The sequence below is a fragment of the Psittacula echo genome (genome assembly GCF_963264785.1).
Source record: "Psittacula echo genome assembly, chromosome: 6".
Taxonomy (NCBI): domain Eukaryota; kingdom Metazoa; phylum Chordata; class Aves; order Psittaciformes; family Psittacidae; genus Psittacula; species Psittacula echo.
This window is the reverse complement of record NC_137743.1, coordinates 49,502,971-49,525,094: the sequence shown is the minus strand read 5'-3', so window position 1 is coordinate 49,525,094 and position 22,124 is coordinate 49,502,971. Positions and strand designations below refer to the sequence as shown.

The 22,124-nt window shown below is 35.2% G+C and overlaps 1 protein-coding gene across 1 annotated transcript in view; it reads left to right on the top strand.

Moving 5' to 3' along the window:
• CABCOCO1 (ciliary associated calcium binding coiled-coil 1) overlaps positions 1-22,124 on the top strand; it is a gene marked incomplete at both ends in the record, with an annotated part of 49,359 nt that overhangs the window by 5,187 nt on the left and 22,048 nt on the right. Inside the window, 3 exons of the mRNA XM_080622011.1 lie at positions 34-203; positions 3,268-3,412; positions 8,335-8,407. Of these exons, the coding sequence (XP_080478137.1) occupies positions 34-203; positions 3,268-3,412; positions 8,335-8,407 (388 nt within the window). The remainder of the gene's footprint in view (positions 1-33; positions 204-3,267; positions 3,413-8,334; positions 8,408-22,124) is intronic.

Below are 22,124 nucleotides of genomic sequence, written 5' to 3'. Positions count from 1 at the left end.
AATTTCATTATTTTAATCTGCAATTTCTTCTAGAAGCCTGGAAGGATTTCTGAATTTTAAACATTTAAATACATCTTTAAAAGAAGCTATTTTGCTAGATTACTATACTGCGGGTTTTTGGTGGGCTAAAGAAATGAACTTCAGTCTGATACAGCTCTCAGGATTCATGGATCTATTAAATTTCCTGTTGGAGAACCTCAGTGGTAAGTATAATTAAAAACTGTAAAATAAATATCTGAAGTGGAAGACAAGATTGTTTTCCAGTCATTTTAAGGAAGCAATATTTATTACAAGTAATCGTAAAATTATTTATTTTCCCCTTGAATGTTGGCATGTTATACTGGTACCTGAAAATAACTCTTATTGGCAGTTATTAAACTTTTCTTAAAGATAAATGTAGTCTTTTTAGCCGAATATCACTAATTATTTGCTTGTACAGTAAGTAGAACAAAACCACCACGTCCTAAAAAGACCTCATCTTTGCTATGGTAAAATAAATAATAATTACAGTAGAGTAAGAGCAAGGAGCTCCTAAATTCCAATTCCAGCTGTCTTGGTGACTGACTCACTGTAGCCTTGGGCACATTTCTCTGCTGTTTGAGACATTCAGTACATCCTGTAGCATTACAGCAGGTGAATTACATTTATTTTATCCTTGGAGGTCAACTCTCAGGCAGATTGCTGTATGGCAAATGCTGCACTTCTGGCACAAAATATATTGGTTAACTAAAAACCAGCAAATACTGCACTTCTGGCACAAAATATATTGGTTAACTGAAAACTGGTGAGGGAGGTAAACTGGCATCACTGCTGAGGATGAAAAATGACAATGAAAGGACTGTAGCTCCTGTGACTATGAAGAAATTTCCAACAAAGCATGTAGCTTGCATCTAGTGGGAAAAAATAGCCAGAAAAATTCATAGCAGCATCTTCTAAAACCCATTTTCCGGAGATCACAATGCTTACTTAACATTCATTTTGAAAGTGATTATGTTGAGAAAAGTCCATCCCAGAGGAAGAGTGAAAGGACTCAGCAGTTCCATTCAAAGAGATGAGTATTTAAAATCAAACTCGTAATAGTTATTATACTCTTTTATTGTAATTTAATTCAAGAGCCTTTCTGACTTGGAATTTTGACAGAATATGTACGTGCTTTATGATCATTGGAATTCCAGTTGTCCTTCCTGTCTCCAGTGAGAAAGTATCTTAACATATGCTAACTAGATTAATATAGCAATGGAGAAGAATGGAAACGTGTCAGAAATTAGTTTTATGAGACTGTATGTAATACATGTGTACCAGACAAGCTGGTAGCATAACTGATTATTAAAGCTGACTGACATTTTTCAGGAATGTGATCTTAGTTGCATAAAACTTTGACAGACTTTAACTCTTTAAACAGAAATTTTCCATAGCAATGTCTGCCTCTGATTAATTTTTATATATAAAATTACAACTAAAACAGTTCAATGGGCTTGCAGACAGAGGCTGTGAGGGGAAAAAAAAAAAGAAAAGTATTATTTTGTCCTTTTTTTTTTTTCCCCTAACAGCTCCAATGCCTTTATGCTTTGAAATAAAGACATAAGGTTTATCAAGCAAGTGTTGTGAATTTACTTTTTGCTGTTTTGTGAAAACCCATTCAGATTTGACTAAGATACATGGCTTTTAGGGAAAGAAAATGAAGTTTGTAAATGTTTACAGGAGATTTCTTACATTTTCTTCACAGCTAAGTTCCCTGAATCATAGAATCCTAGAATAGTTAGGGTTGGGAAGGACCTTAAGATCATCTAGTTGCTTTCCTCTCCCTACACCGGACCCAAGTGGTCTGAAATGTCAAGCTGATTTGACCGTAATAGCAAGAATAGAATGGAGCAGGAAGAATGGATTTAGAGAAGGAGGCTAGTGGAAACTCATTTGAGGCTGGTAAAAAAGAGGGAAAAACTGAGTTTTGGAAGCTGGAGGCTTTGGTTGACTGGGAGCTGGAGTTACTTTACTTCTGTGATTTGTTTCATCTTCTATACATTGAGGGTAAAGTGCTACCTACCTCAGAAGGACTGTGAGAGCCTTCCTGAGACAGATAGTTTGAGCTGAAACTCAGGTGCACAAAGGAAAGAGAAAATTTGGACAAGCTGGTGACAGACCTGGGCCTGGATGTTGTGACTTCTCAGAATCTTGTTATATGGCTTCATTTCCCTACCAACTGATATTTCCAGTTCTGTTACTCTTTCTCATTTCCCATGGCTTCTATTGGTTAAATTTTCAGGGGGTTGCTTGCTGTGCGTTAAAGGGCAAAACTAGACCAGAATCTTGTAAGTATTTTAATTTGTTTTCTGTACAAAGAATCAAGAAGCAGATCAGAAGAGACTTAAAACAATAAGGGAAATAAATCTATTTCACCACTGGTGGATATTTCCCCATTTTCTACTGTAGATATTTTTAGACTTAATAAACCCCAGGTAAATTGTATTCAAAACTTTATTTTCTTTAAACTCCACCATGGTTCTAGTGATGGTACACACTGTACACAAATCAGAAAGATTAATCCTTTCTTTTTAAAGGTTCAGCAAACTGATATATTTCAGATTTTCCTCTTTATAAAGACAGTTAACAAACAGAATTTAAATTTTAATTCAAAGTTGGTTTGGCATTTGGTTTTGACTTCCAGGGTAAAAATGTAAAGTCATTATCTATTTTGAGGGGTGTGCAAAAATGTCTCCAACCTTGAGGATACATGCAGAGTATTATGTATATTAATGTTTAATTATGACTGTAAGCACTTAAAACAAATTGATTACCCATTTTAATATCTGTTCCTGTATTAATGATTTATGTAAGATAAGCCATTAATATGGACAAGGTCAGAAGAGCAATATTTTACAATACATAAAGTATAATAAATTTATTTTAAAGATAAACATACTAAGCATCTTAAATTTACATATTATTCTGCCTGTGGTTATCTCTGCATAAGTAAAGAGACCAAGCTGTAGTATCTTAAACATCCATTATTGCGATCCTTACATTATGAGGGTGGATTGGTGGGTTTGTGATGGAATTTTAATGCACATTTTATTGACAAGAATAATGGCAACAGACAAAAATGTATGACTGCTGTTGCTTTTTAAGTTTCTATGTGGCTCATAACTACTTAAATTTCAAGAAGTTTTGTAATTAAAATGAAAAAAAAAAAAAAGCACAAAACAAAAAACCAAAACCCCACCCTGTCATATTTATATGTAGTTTTTGTTATTTGGGTCTACTTTGCAGACAAACATATGAGCTTAGGAGACAACTTAAAAGAACTTGGAAGAGCAATGGCTGGAACAGGAGAAACTGATACAGAAAGCAGTGGTGACTTGAATTTCTTCAGGATCGAGCAAGCCAAAGCAGTCATTGATTATCTGAATATCAGGTATTTATTTCTACAGGATATGGTCTTATTTGAATAATTTAACGGGGTGTGGAAATAGCTGATAAAGTAAGTTAACATTATTTAATTGGATATGTTAATACTGCACATGCCAACATAAGTGCACACACCACGCTTCAAAACATTAAAAAGAAGAGAGAATATGCAAGTAGAAGTATAGATCTAGCTTCAGATGTCAAAGCCCACTAAATACATTTGGACTGGAAGCTTATCAAATGTGAGATTATGCTGAAAAGCTTCCTTCTGGGCTTTGTTTCAGGTGATAAAAGTGGGAGAGTGGTGTATAGAGAATATTCTTGATTTTCTTTTAAAGCATTCTACTTTTACATTCCAGCTGAATAAAATCCTAGGTCTTGTCTATAACTTTAAGTATTTTTCTGGCCTTGACAGCTGTAGTGGACTTCTTAAATGTTTTAAAGTTATGTACTTTACAGAATTAAGTCTATGGTCATATAAGAGTCATAGAAATGTTGCATTTCAAAATTAGCAAAAGTTCACTATCTACATGAAAAGATTTTGTGACTGGTCTCAGCTTTTAAACAGTCACAGAAAGAGATACAAACAGCAGTAATTCAATTCTGTATCTGAGGAAAAAAAAAAAAAAAGGATCTGATAGCAGCCAATCATACCTCTCCATGTAAAGTCTTAACTATAAAGTAATGTATACAGACCTTTCTTCACTGAAATAATATAGCTAAGACAGTGGCTATACTCATCTATCTCTGATTCCACTACATGATAGATGGAATGCTTCTCAAGCTGTTGTATCATCCATGAATGCTGGGGGTACGGAGATGGCAAATTGGAAAGGTACTATTGTAATTTATGCTCATGCGCTGTACTACACCTGTAGCCCTTCAGCCTATTTTCTGACCTGAGGAGTGGTTAGAGCAAGATTTTGTGGCATATGGGCATAAAAAGTGAGGTCATGACTGCCAGGAAAACTTTAACATGTCAAAAAGGTTTTTTTAGAGTGTTTTCCTGGATGCAGGAAAGTATTTCCTCTTGAAGATGGACAAAAATGGTAGGATGGCTGATAGCCTTTCTGTTTAGGGTACTCAGATTCAGATTTAAACCCATGAGATTTAAACCCATTTAAACCCAGATGGAGATTTAAACCCATCACAGGCAATTTCTCTTACAGTTGAGCTATGTCTCTCTCCTGCTCTCTGATTTTTTTTCTTTTTTTCTTTTTTTTCCCATGGAAAATATAAAAAACTTCAGGTTCTTCCTGTATGAAATGAGAACATCTCTTTAAATCTCAAATTTCTGTGGTCACAGCAAACCAATGTCCTGCCAAGCACTAGCCCTAAACTAAAAGGAAACTTGGCATTTAAGTTGTCTCACTCAACTTCTTTTACTTCTCCCTTTCTGCCTGAGCCTTTTGTGTATTTATTTGGAACAAATTTTCTTTCCAAATACTGTGTCTATAGGTCTTGTGTAAATTATCCATTCAGAGATATCTTGTCCATGAATGAATTCCTACACAGTCACAATATTTTAATTCAAGAGATTAGGTGCTCCATCCTACTATCACCAAAGTATTAATTGGGTAGGAATACAATCAAGTCACAAGACTTTTGCAGCAGAATGGTATTTTTTCCACTAAATATGTAGACGTAAGCTCAAACTGCTCAATTTATTACAAGTATGTGCTGTTGCAAAGTCATGGATTTATACACATACTCTGAAATCTGTTATATGTGTCCAGTTCATACAGTCAGTAATTTCACTAATTTGAATATTTTTCTTCTAAATAAGAACTGAATCAGCACACTTATGTGGGGTGTACTTTGACCTTTATGAACTCAGAAATAGATTGACTTAGTTTTATTACAATTCAAATTAATGTATTACTTTGACATTTTTTCTTGTTCTTCACTTTTTTTTTTTTTCCTTTATTTTAAATGATAGGCCTATAGCTTCTTTCCTACTCAAGGTAGTATGACATATTTTAGTTCAGATCACGTTTTTACAGATGAGATATAAACCCAGGGGATAATAATGGAAGTGAGGACAAATACATTGGCACAAACTGTGCAGCAACTGTAATGACACCTTCAGGTTTGGTGAAAGGTGACAGTTATCATCTTTTTATCTTGTCTCCTTGGGCAAACACACATCAACATAGATCTTGACATTTTCTTTCAGAAAACAGTGGAGCTAGGGAAATATGTCATTGTTAATCACCTTCAGATTCTCCTATGACATCATAAGAGGGGTCTATTCTTAATCTTACTTGCATGGGTAAAATTTTAATTGAGTAATTGCTAAAGACATTGGTATAGATTTTTTTTAATTGCTCACAACAAACAAAAGCATTTGTATAATGTCTGATAGAAGAAAGAAAACTGCACTGTTGTTTCAAAATAAATTCTGATGTATAATTTACGTGACTTGATTTAAAGAGTGTTAAATGGAGGAATTCTTTCCTTGATGCAGGATTAAGGGTGCCAGACTGAACAAAGTTCTGTTTAAAAATAAATTAATGAAATTCAGAATTGCTAAAAGTGCTAACTTGTATTTTGGGGAATATTATGAATTATCTGTACCTTCAACATAGTCCATAAGAAATATCGTAACACATTTAGATGGGAAGAACTGATTTTTAGGTGCTGTAAATCTGGCTTATTTCCAAGGCACTTTGAAATGTGAAGTTCTGCCAATGCAGTTTGAAAGATATATATCTTATTTCTTGTATGTCTGTCTTCATTAAAATATTTTTTTCTTATTTCAAATAATCACTGTTAGAATTTTACCAAATAATAGGTGTGTATGTGAGGAGGCATGTGTATTTTCATAAACTGGTGTGAGTCATTTCCAGGTTAAGTCCTGAAGTCTGCTTAAACATAATTCTTCAATCTCCACTGAATCATGGCAGGAATTTTTTGGTGAAGTAGTGCAATAAAAATGTACTGCAAATGAAATGGCAAATATTGTAACAACTTAATTCATAGCTGTGTTGTTTGGAGTAAGAGAGCTTGTAGTTTATAGTAGCCAAATCTCTTTTGCAAGTTGGTAAAAAAATTTGGTTTTTAACTAATGGTAATTGAATGACCGCATTAAGTGTACCTGTAGAATAAAACTTTTATATAGCACATAGAACCAAATGTTCAATGAGGCTGCAGTAATACTTCTCAACAAATTAGGAAATGTACATATGGGCAAAAATGTCAGTGCCCATTTGGGTAAAAATGCATTTGAAAGTTTCACAGATACATTTGACTAACTACTGGAAGATGTACTGTTGTCTTTTAAGAGAGGCAGACCATGCCACCATTTTATTCTCCTAATTCCAAGCTGCTTTCATGGCTTAGAAGGACCACTGATGTACGTCAGAAGGCACTTTCAGCACTGAAATTAAAGCAAGTCATCTCTGATTTGCAGTATTTCATGGAACCTCTCGTACTGTGGCATGTGGCATCATGTAAACACTGATGATGACCGAGGGAAGGACAATCAGTTAAAATAGTGTGTACTGAGCACTGACTCCCACAGCTGGCTTCTCTGTTACTTGCCAGAGCCAGGATTGTGTTTCAGATACCTGTGCCTCACAACAGCAGCCTCTCACTTTGCATGCAGCTGGCTGATTGAGCCCTTCTGCCAGCCATATGGGGATGTGAGGCTGGGTGAGCGAAAAGCTTCAGAGCTGTAGGGCAGCCAGCCAGGGTGGCACCTGCAGTGGCTGGCTCCCTGTGAGGCTTAGGGAGCACCATATGTCAAGGAGCAGCCCATGCTGGTTTGTGTGGCCAGGCGCTGGTATTGTAACCATGCTTCCACTGCATTATCATGATATTCTGCTGCTAGTAGCAGTGTCTTTAGCATTAGCTAGATAATTTTATCTGTTGGGTATACTAGTTACTTTCATAGACCCATAGAAAAATTGAGATTGGAAGGGCCATCTAGTTCTGGAGACCATCTAGTTCAAAGCCATCCTCACAGCAGGCTTCAGTATTCCAGCTGCGACCTTGCCAATGCCAAGCAAAGAGGCACTGCTGTCCCAGTTGATGGCTCTTTTAAGTAACAAACCTGTGTCCTGTCCTTAGTTGGAAAGCACAGGAATCAGTTACAGCTATTCCCTTCAAATATTGCTGTATCTTTCATGGGTACATCAGGCAGAGAGCAAGAAATTCTTGTAATCATTCTTCAACCTGGACTTGCTATGAAATCACAGAGCTGTGGTTTAAATCATATGTCAAAATGACATGGCAGAAGCCAGAAGTTCTGTATCGTGATTTTAAGAGAACAAGTAATTGTAACAGATGGGCTGTGAAACACCAAACCTTTGATTAAACAAATGCAATATCATTGATCATTAGGAAAGGGAACAGGAAAAACTATTTAAAACATGTGAAAAGGAAAGGTGTATATCTTTTAAAGGCAGATAAATATTTTAGGGCATTGACAAATTCTACTTAAAGTTACTTTTGTTGTAATGCACAAAACTCCAGTGTGTCAGTCTAGTTTAGTTTTAATTTGAGGAAATATTATGGTGATTTTGCAACATAACCTTGAGAGAATAAATGCTTCCATTCTTTACTGTTTTGGTGTTCCAAGATCAACTTGATGCCTAGATTGGCAGTCCATCCCAGAATCTGAAAGCCGATTTGGCTTTGTTAATTACTTTTTTCAGAGTAGAACTGTCTTTGCAGAGTTCAATTTCATAAGGACAAAGGGGATGTATTTTGAAGTATCTTCCTGTATTTTTTATGGCCATATGATAGTAAATGCTGTAAATTAAATATTCTGGTTTTTGTACTTGAGGTTAAACAACCAATTTTTTTTTTTTTAAATTTGGAGTATTACCATGCTGGAGAGTAACTTTTAGTTTAACAGGATTTTTAATATTATTATCTTTCCAAAGATTTACAGCTGTAATAGTACTATATTCTCTTGTTTTCCAGCTTATTTAAACACTATAAACTATATGAATACCTCTTCCATAGTTCAAGAGAAGAACTTGTGACAAGTAATGAGGTAAGTCATTTATATAGATGGAACTCATTATGCAGAGTTATTTAATGAATGCACTGTAGCATATGTTTTATATTGCTCACAGCAACTTCATGTCAACGTTACTGTATTGCTAGCGTAAAATGGCTGATTAAAGAATACAAGTTAGATGTTTTGATCCTGATAGTCAGAATTAATTTTGGATTTCAAAAAAGTGTAAATGCATTGCTTGGTTAAGATGTTAGTTGTGTTAAATCAGGAATACTTTTGTGTATGTATTTATAAGTTGATGAATGTAATTTCAATTAGCAATGCATGAGTCTGACTTTCAAAATCAGCAATCAGAACCAGAAAAGGTTGTGTTCCAAGCCTAGTCTGACCACAGTCCTAATGTTTATGTACGCATGTGTATGTAAAGAGTTTCATTTCTCCAACAGTTAATTATACTGACTGCAAGGAAACAAGCTAGCTAGAAACTCAGCATATTGAAAGTATTCAATTAATAATAGTGAAATGGTTGACTGCAAACTTTGTCATGTATTCCAACTTACATGTGAGAAAATACATAGGAAAATGCATTGATGCAGGATGTGGTCTTCAATCAAATGGACAGATTCAATTCATCAAATAAACCTTTCTTTAGCCTGACTCTGCATTTTGAGGCTATATCTTAAAATACATTGAAAAGGATTTACATTTATAATTTATATTAGGAGACAACTGGTTGCTCAGAGATGCATGGTAGTGGAATTTTTTGATGGCACTTATATTTTAGTTTATCAGTACACAGTGAAGTTAAAATTAATCCACTGGAAAATTTTCTTCACACTGTCAAGCATGTGATGTAAATGATGTTTCATTTCATCATCAAATGATAATTTCTGTCTGTGTTATTTTAAATAACTGTATTATACAAAAGGATTTTTGTTGATATGGATGCAAATATTTGGAAATTATTCTCATCATTTGTAAGATGGGTTACGATTCCAACTGTGATGAAATCAGTGACAAAGCTGTCATTACATAAGTAGAGCAGGACTTCAGCATTACTCCCTTAGGGTTATTTTTTTAGATTAGCTAATCAGATCAATGGCTGGGTAGCACTTTCTAACTGGCAAAATTATTTTTAATAAAGTTTTGTTTAAGTAATTTCTTGTGTAAATTTGAGTAATGCATCTTATCAGTTGTAGACTAGCTTAAATTAAATGTCTTTGTGTTTTCTTAAAACCCATTTCTGGGTGGCTGAGATCAGTGTACACTGTCCCAGCCACAGAAGAATGTTTGCTCTGCACAGTCTGTCTGCTGGGGAGAACCACCTCTGCTGAAGCTACGACCTCTACTAAGAATGGCAGAAATCTGTTTCTTTGAATTATTTTGGTGACGATCCATCAAAATAACAAGTGCAATCTACAGTTATAACTGTCATGAAAATCCTCATGACAATTTTTAGACTTTTATGGCCTTTTCTTACCTATGTGACAGTTCAGTTTTATCCATCTGTTTTGTATTCTGAGTTACATGGCAGAAAGTCTTTAATTTGTCCAGCCACACTGCAGTCCCAAGAAAATCAATAATCATATTCCAGTAGAGTTTATTCTGATAGGGTGATGCATTGTTCTCCAGTAAGTAACAGTTTAAGGCATTGAAGCTACACATACAAATTTATGGTATTATTTGCATTTGCTTTATGTGTTAAAATGTGATGGGAGGTGAACCCAACATAGACTTCAAGTTCTCTTGCTACAACTTTATAATATTTAGAAATTCTTATCCATAAAGGAAAGCATTCCCTTCTATGTTCGCAGTCCCTTAGACTATCAGCTGAAACCCTGATGAGTTAGTGGGGCTGCTGTGGTTTGGTGGGGTTGGCCATGGCAGGAGCGTGCCTGGAATTGCATGCTCTGCAGCGTCTGCTCAGGGAACAGAAGTAGGCAGGAGATCAGCTGGGAAATCTGCAGGGTGAAAGTAGGTGATAAATCTGTGCTGAAAGGCTGACTGCTGTCTTGCTATGTAGATCAATATCTTGCTAAAAAAAAAAAAAAAGGTAAAAAGCCCATGCAGGCACACCATGGTCCTCAGCTGGATGTGATCCTTACTCTAAGCTGAGTGCTGCTAATGTCTAAAAGTTTTCTTTTAGCTCCAGCAATAAAAGTCTGTCATTTTGGAATAGGGGACTGTAAATTGTAATGGTCAGATTTGTCAAAATAACAAAGAACCATGGTTTTCCAAGACTTTAATTACAGTATTACATCCTTTTGCAAATAAAGGCTTTGAGACAAGTCAGTGGAATGACTTGCTTTAACTGAAATTATTTGCTTCAACTGAAATGGCTTGCTTTAGCTCAGTGAGTAAATTTGTGCTGTGTGTGCCAAAAGTAGTACCTACAGAAAAAAGTCGAATAGGCTAATGAGAAGACCTGCTTCTTTAAAAGAGATGCAGCTTCAACAAATAATAGCAATACTTTATGTTGTAATGGATACCCTTTTAGAGAAAACACGGTATGTATTTTCCAGAGAAATCTTACTGTGATGGATTGTAAACTCATTGAATTTTACTTTTTCTCTAACACAGGCAATTATAACAGTGTTCTCAATCAGGTTTCCTTTTTGATCTTTCACTGCAGTAATTTCCAAATGACCCTGTCATTTCCTGTGTAAAATAAAATCAGACAAGAAAAGGGAAATGACTCAAAACTCGAATTATGCATGCGATATCTGTGGCCATGCCACTTAACAAAATTTAAGTTACTGAAATGTGGCAGGTAATTAGTGGAGCTTCACAGTCTGATTAATATTCTGTGTTTGATGCAGCTAGCATAATAGAACCACCTTTGTAAAACACAGACAGTATTTAAGTCTTTAAAAAAAAAGTAAGAAATACCTGTCTAATTTAAATATATTTTTACATTGGCTAAAGCCTTTAAACCAGACTGCCTGAGGTGATCACATTGCCTATGAAAAAAAAGGTTAAAATTGAAAGACATGAATGCTTGGTTAGATGATAAAACACATATTGCACATCTAACCTACTTTGGCAGTATTTAAAATTTAAAACTTGCCTTTCTAGCTATCAAACTACTTACTTCTCCTTCATTTCAGATCTACAAAGACCTATATATTATATATGCATGAATACCTGTTAGAAAACAAGATGGTACAAGGAATTGCTGAGAAGTGTTAAGATTGCCAAGTAAATTCATTGTTGGGTTTGGTTTTTTGTTGTTTTTTTTTTTGCTTGGTTTTGTTGGGGTTTTTTTGTTACTGTTATGAGCAGTTCCCCACATTTAGAATGATTACAGAAGAAGCAGTGCTTTAGCTGTTCTGTGGCTGTGATCCAAAATAAAATGCATGTAGCGCTAATGTACCAGAGTTCTTCAGGAATATTGTTGTTAAAGATACTGTTTTTAACTTTTGCCCATTCTGGAGGTTTTACTCTCTAGCTGTGATTTAGTACACTTATATTAGCTTGCAGTTTTAAAGAGCAAAAGGAGTACAGACTAAATCTTCATGTGCAGAGATTCAATGAAGCAATTCCTATTAACATATCACAACTTATAACAAGGGTTTAAATTGTTAATATGTGTATTACATAGAAGACTTTCTTTTTCTGTTTCTATGTTAATTCATTTTTGCTTTGATAGGATGATAAATTACAGCACATCTTGTATTTTTTTCTCACATTTACAAATTGTACTTTATACCGCAGTTCATGTTTTTGCTGCTCTCTGTTGTGTATTTTTGGATGGAATGAGACTAAGGTCTTTTGGGATTATGTCTGCTTTGAAACATTTCCTAATAAAAATAATGTGGTTGGTAAATCTACTTTTATTCCTAGTTGCTTTAGCCAGCCTGACGAAGTAATCTGCTATTTTATGGCCCAGATGACTAGCTAAGTTTGACTTCTTGAAATAGTAGTGTACAATGTAATTTTCTTTAGAGATCTCATAGTGGGTCAGGTTGCAATAAAAATATCAAAGATTAAGTTTAATGGCAGTGCAGAATCAGTATTATAGCAGTTACTAGATATCATCCTCTGTACTTAGAGTTCCAAAACTGTTTCCATTAATGCCTTCTTTCCATGTACTCCTTACTTTCTGAAACATTAAGCTTTCAGACTATGTCTGGTCTTCATCCAATTGTGGGTTGGTTTGGTTTCTGGTTGTTTTCTTTTTTTTGAAAGTTTGAACAAAATCCCTTCTGTGTTTGAATTTAAGAGGGTTGTTAGGAGGAATATATTATTTGAGGACTAATAAAGCTTTTTTTTTTCTGATGGCAAAAGCCCTGAAGTCTGGAACTTGAGTTTGATATGTAATCCTCATTAGGTGTTGCATATTTAGATTGGTTAATCAATCATGTTTAAACAAATTTGCTCAATGATTTCTCAAGAACTGCATTTTAAAGATGTATGAAACCAGAATATTTCCATAAGCATATCAGTTCACACTAGAGAGACTCATTCCCCAGCTAATGGAGTGCATGTTCTTCAAAGCTTGGAGGTTTCAGATATTTGTAATGCTTAAAAACCACTGAGTTGATTTTCTGTAGCTTTGTTTTGTAAATATCACCATGGCAAAAACATCAAGACTTAAAGGAAATAAGAGCACAGGACTGGAAGGGACCTCGTCAGTTGTCAGCTCTAGTGCTATTTTCTCATAGGAAAACACGCAAAATCCTCTTCAGAAACTTGTCAAACTCTGGCTTAAAAACTTAATTTTTTTGTCTTTGCTCTTCCAGTCAGAAAGGTGCCCTAGTGCCTGGTTTCTGTAATGGTTATAAAACTTCTAGTTTCCAGTCTAAGTGTATTCATGACAAGCTTATGTGCGTTTCTCCTTGTAACAATTTGTGCCAGCACTGACTTTTAGTTCTTGTTCCATCCCCAGTGTTTATTTTACTAGTACATAAAGAGACAGCCATCTTATTGTGAGCCTTCATTTAGCTAAACTAGAAAAGCCAGCCTTCTCTAATCTTTGCTCTTAAGGTAGGCTTTTGACGCATGTATTCTTACATTCTTAAGGTAGGCTTTTGATGCATTCATTCTTACATTCATACCAGCCTTTAGTCATGCTGTTGGCCTTTTTCTCTAATTGTTCCACTTTAAATCACTTTTGTTTGAACACAAGTGAACAAACTGACATAATATTGTTCCTGAGATAAAAGCAAGGCCTTGTACAGTATCAGTAGTGCTTTCTTTTTCTCAGCTTGGAATAGCCTACAAGTCCTAGAATCACATTTTATACCTGCATCATATGGCGCTCTTGTTGTAGGTCTGTTATTCTGGTTCTCCTTTATTACTGTGTTTTCCAGCTGAGGTACTGCCAGTGCACAGCAGCTTTTTGAAAAAAATTATGTTCCTACAACGTCACCTTACAATTTGTCATTGAATACAGAAGTGAATAGTCTCCAAGGTCATTTAGTCCCATCTGTATTATATTCTTGTCCTCACATGAATTGTTCATGTCTCTCACATGTCTTTTGTCTAGAAAATCAGTTATTAAATAAACTATGAAATTAGTCTGGCATCATGCATCTTTGATAAATAGATGTTGTGTTATATTCCATTTTTCTTTAATTTCTGTGTCCTTATTTATTTTTTTCTTCAAAATGTGTTCCTCAGGCCTTTACTGCTAAGAAGATCAAAACTACAGCTTCAGGAGTAGGTTCATTATTTTACGATTATGAATGTTTAAAACTAGCAAACTGGTACTTGGTCTTTTGATGTCTGTGGGGAAATTTTTGATGTCCTTTACAGAAGTATGTAGTACCCAAGACCAGATTACTGAAGTAACCAGCTGGAGAGCCAGTCGGTTTTGTGACAAAAATCACTGATATTCAGTCCTTTGATCTTAGAAGCTTACTATGGCCATAACTAGAGAGACCTTGAAGAACTTGTGATTATTCTGAATGAAAAGTGGAGCCTGTTGGAATTGTATGCAGTATTTCTTGCAATTTTTGAAGCATATCTATATCAAAGATAGTCTTTGGTATATTCATTTGCCAGTAGTGGACATACACTGATCTTTAACAGTTACGTTTCCACATAGGTCACATGTTAATAGTCTTCTATGGCAATTTTAACATTACTGAGTTTTGGTAGTTGAGCTGTGCTGCCCTGACAGCCAGTGGGGGCTCCAGAGAGCTAGTGGAATTCATAAGCCAGTGCTGAGTACTTTACAGTAGCTTTAGAGAATGATTGACAAAATGTTTTTAAAATTATTTTCTAAGGAAACATCAAATATGAAACAAACCTGCTTTTTAATTCAGTAACATGCATGAAGTCATGAAAGTAAAAGTTCAGGCAGGAAAAATACCAAATATCTGACATAGGCTATGCCTTCAGTATGCTTAGCACTATGGTTCTGACGCAGCATTTAAACAAGCGCCTCTTTTTAAGCACATGGGAACTTGTATTTCAATGGACCTATTCACATACGGAAGTTAAACTGAGAAGTGACTGAGGTCACATTGCTTAGCACCATGGAGGATGAAAAGCTAAAGACACTACAGGAAAAAAAAAAAAAAACAAAAACAAAACAAAAGAACATTTTGAAGCTCATCATAACTTCTTATTTCAGTTGTACAGTTGACAAAGCATCACATTTTTTGACATATTTTAATGTTAGAGAGAGAGGAAAAAAACTTGAATTGTTGGCAGTAAAACATTTCTAGAACTGTACAGGAATTAATATACACAGATGTGCTCTTTGAGTTATTTAGTTAGAAAGTGGCTTGATTTCTGTATGTGTATGTGTTTAAACATAGTTCTGGTAACAGCAGTAATGGCTTATTTGTTTGCTGGAATGCAGATCAACTAGGAATTGTAAGGCTTTGACTACAAGAACAGACAGTACATGAATGGCAGCATCCTTCTGCTATTCATCAGAATGTTGTAAGATCCAAATGACTATGTGCTTTATCAGAAGGCTATTGTACATGTTTAAAAATATTAATCAATATATAAATATAGACAATGAGATTGGCAGACATGTATTGACTTGAAGAAATTTTCAAGTAGCTGAAGGCAGAATATTAGGCTATGAATTTTGTTTCACTTTTCTAATATTCCTGAATAGCTTACTCTGTTGATGCCCTTTGGGAGCTGTTCTTGTTTTACTTGGCCAGCATAAAACAAAATAATTGGAGCTGAGCGAAGATCAGTAATTTTGTTCCATAGAAGATTTTGAGATTTTTGCAGCTTGATTTAATTCCAGTTTAAACAAAACAAACAAACAAAAAACCCAAACAAAAAACCACCAACAAAAAACTCCCCTTTAACAGAATTGCTATTCTTACATGTCTATGTTTAAGCTTCCTCACACCAATGCAGTGCTCCTGAAGACCATTTCAAGCTCCGTCCTGGCACCATACAGCGTAGTTGGCTCTGCCGGAGCAAGGTCCACATGATTCTGGGGTCTGTAACATGCCCTCAGTTGTCCATAAGGCATGTTGTTGGGGAACCAGGAATCTAGAAAACAGGTTGCTAGGTCAGCCATCGTGGCAAACTCTCAAAAGAGCTTTGTGTTGTAAATAAGCTGTGGAGAACTAGGTAGGCTGCTGCTGGCACACTGGTAAAAAATAATATGCGTAAGCTCCATCCCAAGTTTTAGGTAGTTCAAAGAACATAATTTGTAAGGAATCTGCCAAAAAAAAAAAAAAAAAAAAAGACACATTTTACTTGAATTAAGCCAATGCATTATGTCTGCAGCAAAACAATACTATTTTCAGTATTAAACTCTTCCATGCATGGACCAAGGAGTTATTCAGGAAGGTACTGTGTTTCCCTTATAATTTGCTGGATCAAATTTAGCTGTTTGTTAGACTTAGTGGATATTGCTTTGCCAGAACAATTGCCCTATTTCCAAAATTTCCAGCATTATTTTTATTAATTGGCAGACAGACATCCATGAAATTATTCTGCAGTGGACAACTATTTTTATACCCCCTACCTTTATCTGCAGCTTTTCATCATCTTGAAGATTAAACTGTATTCATAAAAGAATCTGTGGAATGGACAAGTCATGTGATGTTTCATGGGAATGTATCCCCATGAGTGAATATTTATGTATCAAACTCATACATCTTGTGACCTTACGTTATGAATACCATATTGACCTTATTCATCTAAATAAACAGCATGGCATTTCTTTACTGTGAAGATTTATAATCAGTATACATTTTTATTAATTTTTATCCCTTTAGTTGGTTTTATGAGGACAAATGTATTCAAAGTCTAAATAGACAAGTTTTGCAGTCCTTTAAAGTCCCTTTTTAAAATGCATCAGAAAATTTGTATGTTTTGTAATTTCACCTTGAATTTTACGACTTGTCATAAGTTGCAACATAAAGTATTTTTACTGAACATTGAATCTGATGTATTTGAATATTTAATTCATAAAACATTATTTTGATTTCCTATGAATATGCTATGTTCAGCAAAACGTAGTGTTACTAATTAGGAAGCCGAGTTTTATAGGATGTCTGGTTGGTATGTGAGGTAACTTATACTGCTACTTAGGCTCACATTTAATAAACCTTTGCTAGGAAAATTGTTTAAATTTCAAAGAAAAGATAATAAATAAAATGAGGGCATAGAATATTAATGTGAGCTGTGCCTTTATTTTGTTAAAGCATTCAAAGTTAAATAGTGGTGGTCTGTTAACAATCTAGGACTATTTGGCAAGTCTCTTAACTTACTCAATAATCAAAACATAAAAGGACAATGGAAACTTTTCACAATAAAAGGAGAAGGAGTTGAGTACAGAAACCAAACAAATTATTCTCTGCTTTTTCTTGGTAAGGAGGTGAACTTTATAGGAAGGGCAGCAAGCTCTGAGTTACAGTTGCCTTTTCCTGTCTTTGTTATAAATTACATCTGTCTGTGAAGAATCCTCTCCAGTTATTTTGTGGTTCATGGGTACGGGGGAGGTGTGCGTGTCTATCTGGAATGGAGCAGAGAAAGGCAGATTTGGGGGGGAGCCTTCTTTTAATTTGACTTGGGTTTTTTGTTGTGGTTTTTTTTTTTTTTTTCACTTAGGAAAAGGCAATTCTTCACATTAATTTTCCTTGCTTACTAAATATACAGCTGGATAAAATTCCTAAGATCCCAGCTGTGTAAATAGAATATTAACAAAATAACTGTTTTCTTCAACATTTGTATTATTTATTATTTTAGCTTGCTAGACTTTTGGAAGACTTCAACACCATTTAGGTTCAGCATAATCATTTGAAGTGTTTTTATTAGGGCTTAAATGGAGAAAACATCTGGTAAAGGGGTGGACTTTATCCAAAGCATAATGCTTGGTTCTTTCATGGGAGCCTGAATACACTGCAACAATATTATGAAGCACCAAAAAAGTGGAAAGAAGCTGTCAAATGGTACTAGGAGGAGAGCCATATACTTGAGCTTAGTATGCTCTTCATGTTCTCTTTTCCCCATATCTAGTGAGCACCGAAAGCAAACAAGCTGAGGTAGCCCATATGCAGCTAGGCAAATAGGAGAGAGAAGCCATTACCAAGTTCCTATACCTTTTCTTTCATCATTTCTTCCTGAAGTCATTTACAGGTTGCTAGCAATACAGCAGTGGAGGAAATTTTGTCCTTCCAGTCCTCTTCTTCAGTGTGGGCTGATGGCAGCTTCCACCAGCTCTAGCCCACTGATCTTCGCTATCTTTTATTCTTCTGTTTTAGGAAAAAAGTCCATCTGTAACTTTAATCAGCCTAAGCTAACCTCGCGCTTTGTGAGTCTCCCTTAGATCCACTTCATTGCTTATGGCAGCTAAGACTTCATTATGTATTTCCAGCAGTTGCACTCAGAAAAACTACACTGAATAGGCAGACTATACTGCATCTCCTCAGGGTGGGCTTGAAAAGACAGCGACTGGAGTCTCCTAGAGTGTTTCATGAGTAAGACTATTATTTGATGTATTTTATGATTTGGCTTCCCATTACACTGTTGAAAATCTGATAACGAAGTCATCCTTAGTCTCCTCTTGACCAACTTTAAACAGCTGAGGAGGAATATTTGATTGTTTATACCTAATGTTTGCTTTTTCTTATTTATAAGAGTGGGTAGAATCTTTAGCTTTTTAGGTGGTATTTGTATGAACTTTTTTTGCATTTTTTTTTCAGACTGATTTCATCCTCAAATTTTCTCTTTGTCTCAGATTGCAAAGCCTAGGCCAGAGACCACATAGGTTCTGCAGAGTTCCTTTGCAAATGGTGCTGTGACCAGGGTAGAGCACAAACAAACATGGCTGTTTTCAGCTGAAATGCATCCGCATTGTGTTCTACACTTTTTATGATGGGTAGCCCTTTTTATCTTTTTGGTTGGTTCTACAAAATCCAACAGTATCGTAAACTGTAAAAAACATACTGCAGAAAATATTGTTATTGTCCTCAGCACAGAAAATTTTGCATGAATTACACACTAATACGTGTATCACTCTGTTTTCTTACTGTTAGAATTCATGCTTGGTAAAAGTTTTGTTGTCTCTATTCTATTCAAATAATGCTACACAAGGAACAATATCTTCTGTGCAGTTGCTCTGTAGTTTGACTGTGCATATCAAATTTGGCTTGTGAATACAGTCTAAGGAAATGTTATAGATTCCAAGTGATAAAGATGAATGTTGTGTGCTCCATTTATAGCAGACCATCCAAATATGGTCTCAGAGTTGTGAAAACATCCCATGCTTGAGAAGTTTTGAATTTTGGATTGATCAAGGCTGTGAGCAAGTTTCAGGCGTGAACAGGCTGGAAATCAGGTCTCTATCTAGATTCACTGAATATTGTGTGTTGTGAATAAATTGCAACCATTGGCAATGCGTGGAATGCTCTTGTTTAATAAAATGGAGGAGTGGTAGGAATGTTCTTTACAGAGTATTCTACTTTGAATATCTGCCCAACATTCTCTCAGAGTTTCTCTTACCATTCATTTTGTATTCATTACACCTATTTATCATTTTCATCTTTGTCTGTTATACCTTTAGGACTCTTAATGATTTTCTTTTATTTTAAGGAAGATACTTTACCAGTGTTTTGTATTCTTCAGGAGTTAGGATGTAGCTGAAGGTTTACATTTGGAGAAATGTTAAATTATCTGTAATGATGGTATTTCAAATGAAGTATTCAAAGGTTTTATCCTCACTTAGGTTTGTTGTGGGAGACTATTTTCAATTTTTAGCATTACTGTTGTCCATGCTTTCCCAGATTAAAAGAAAGCGAGGGCTAGAAGCTAGGTTGCCGACTTTGTTTTTTTTTTTCTCTTCCTCCTCCCCATCCCCCCCAGTCTCCCCCGCGCCAAGCCCTATTAGTGGCGCATTGTGGTGCCCTCCGGTGGGATTTCTAAAAATGTCGTTACATTTCTGTGCGTTTTGAGAATGACCCCTTGAGTCATTACTTGATAGGTACATGCATGTTGGCATGTAACTCAGTACTGAAGCATTCATTTCTGTTTACTAATGACATTTTGTTTGAGAAATCAAGAAATTGTCAAGATGGAAGTACAGAGCCAAATATTACTCATTTTGCCGTGACAGAGATTTTATCTCTTGTCCCTCCCTCCTTGCTGTGCTTGCAAATATAGCTCTCTGAATTACTGAATGCAAAATTAATATCCTTTTCTTTGCAACCCTGGCACAGCAAAACACAATAGAAGAAGTTAAAGACAGGATTTCAGTCTTATCTCCATACTCCTAACTACTGCTGGTTTGACTTCAGTTCCTACTCTTGTTATTCATACTGTTTTTATTGCAGTAAATTTAATTGTCTCTCTTTGTTCTGATCAATCCTCAATTAAATGGGTAAATCATAAAAGAAAGAGGGTACATAATCAAATTACCAGAAGTAATTGGTCAGCCAAAGCATTACTGGAACTTTGTAATGAGCGGAAAGAACAGGGCTTTGGTATCAGTCATAAAGGCCAAGCCTTTAAAACTGACAATGCAAACACATTGCTACACTGGCATATTTTTTTGTGAATTTAAATTACAAATTATTGTGTATAATCAGAATCAGAGCAACTGAAAAATCATACAGCATGGATAGACTTTATTAATTTTGGATGCAAATGACAGACATTAGACAAGCTTAGAAGTCTGACAGACTAGGAGAATCTTATTATTTGACAAGTGCAAGATAAAATGAAAACTTGTCTTGTGGATTTTTTTTTTCTTTCATAGTAAAAGGAACATTACGCAAACTAATAAGCAGCAAACTGTATGCATTAGAATAAAATGTAGAAGTCTGCGGTAAGGGAGCTTATTTAGGAAACAGGAAATTTAAAGACTGTACATTAAATGGCCAACAGGACATGGTATATTAAACAGAGGGCTATGGGTTGATCTGGGAATTGGGAATTAGGCACTAAAGTTTCACGGTGCTCGATTGCCATTTTAATACATTTACCACTTTGCAGATTATAACATGAATTTTTCTTGTTCCACTTCATAGCGAACAAATACAATTAAAAAGACAACCAGCTTTCTTCCTTAGCACTTATCTGTTGGTGTACTACCAATTTTAGAAGGAAATTAATTGCTTAATCAGATAGGTGTCAATAACCCCAACCTACAGAGCAATATAAATTTGTATTTTTTCATTTTTATTTCCCCTTTTCTCTTTCTGTCAAATCAACTGGGGAAGAATGGATGAAAAGTAAAGAAAAGGTAGCATGACTGTTAACAAACTAAACTCTGCTCTGTGGAATTCAGTTGTGTAAAAGGCCATTTTTATAGGTTTGTGCCACTTACAAGATTCTGTATGTCAGGTTTGGTAAGATTAGTATAGTGAGGGAAAGAGTAAAGGTTCTTATTAAGATTATGCTAAACTTGCCCAGTGCCTCAATAAGCAGTAGTTGTGCAGCAGGGTATTTTAGCTTTATTTTTACTTTGTGGCCAGATTGACTAACTAGTTCCCGTTTAAGACCCAGTTTACTTGGACTGCATTAAAACTTCAGTGTGGTGCTAAAATTCTATTGAGCTCTATCTTCAGGGAACAGTAATTTCTACTCATCAGTCACATCTTGAATTTGAAAATTAAAGAAATTGTTGAGATGGAGACTTTTGGACAAAATCATCATGGGATAACCCACGGGAAGGCTTTTAATGTCTGTGCTTCTTTTACTGCTGTCAGGTATAAATTTTGAGTGTGCAGCTAGAATTTACAATCCAACTCAGGTATCCTCAATCCAGTGTATCCCAAGTAATTTCAGGGGATCTACTAGGATTGCATTTAAAATAGACATATTACCATGGTATGTAATGGTAGCAAAATTAGGCCTCAAACTGAAAACTATTAAAAAATATTCTTGCAAAAATTAAAAAGCCTGTATTTACAGTTGTATAAAATGCTGCTATAGCTTTGTGATGTGTGTGTATGTATACGTAAAGTAGAAAATGCTGTATTAGATGGTCTTGTGGATCATTCCCAAATACTACTTCATATTCAAAACATTTTAACTAATTTCGCTTTGTATTTTCTCTAGTAAATTAAGGAGCCTTGTTGGTTTTCAACATTAAGGGAAGGTTGCTGCAGTATTTCTGCAATATAACAGGAATTATGGTTAATATACTTTGGAGGCATTTAAATTCTAATCACACAGACTAAAGGAAATTTCAAATAATGGCAAGTAAATTTAAATCACACAGCAGTAAAGACTTTCATACCTTTGAAAATATTTCAGCACTGGCTTTTTTTTCACTCGCTTTGATTATCCATGATCACAGCAGTGGAATTCTATTGCTGTT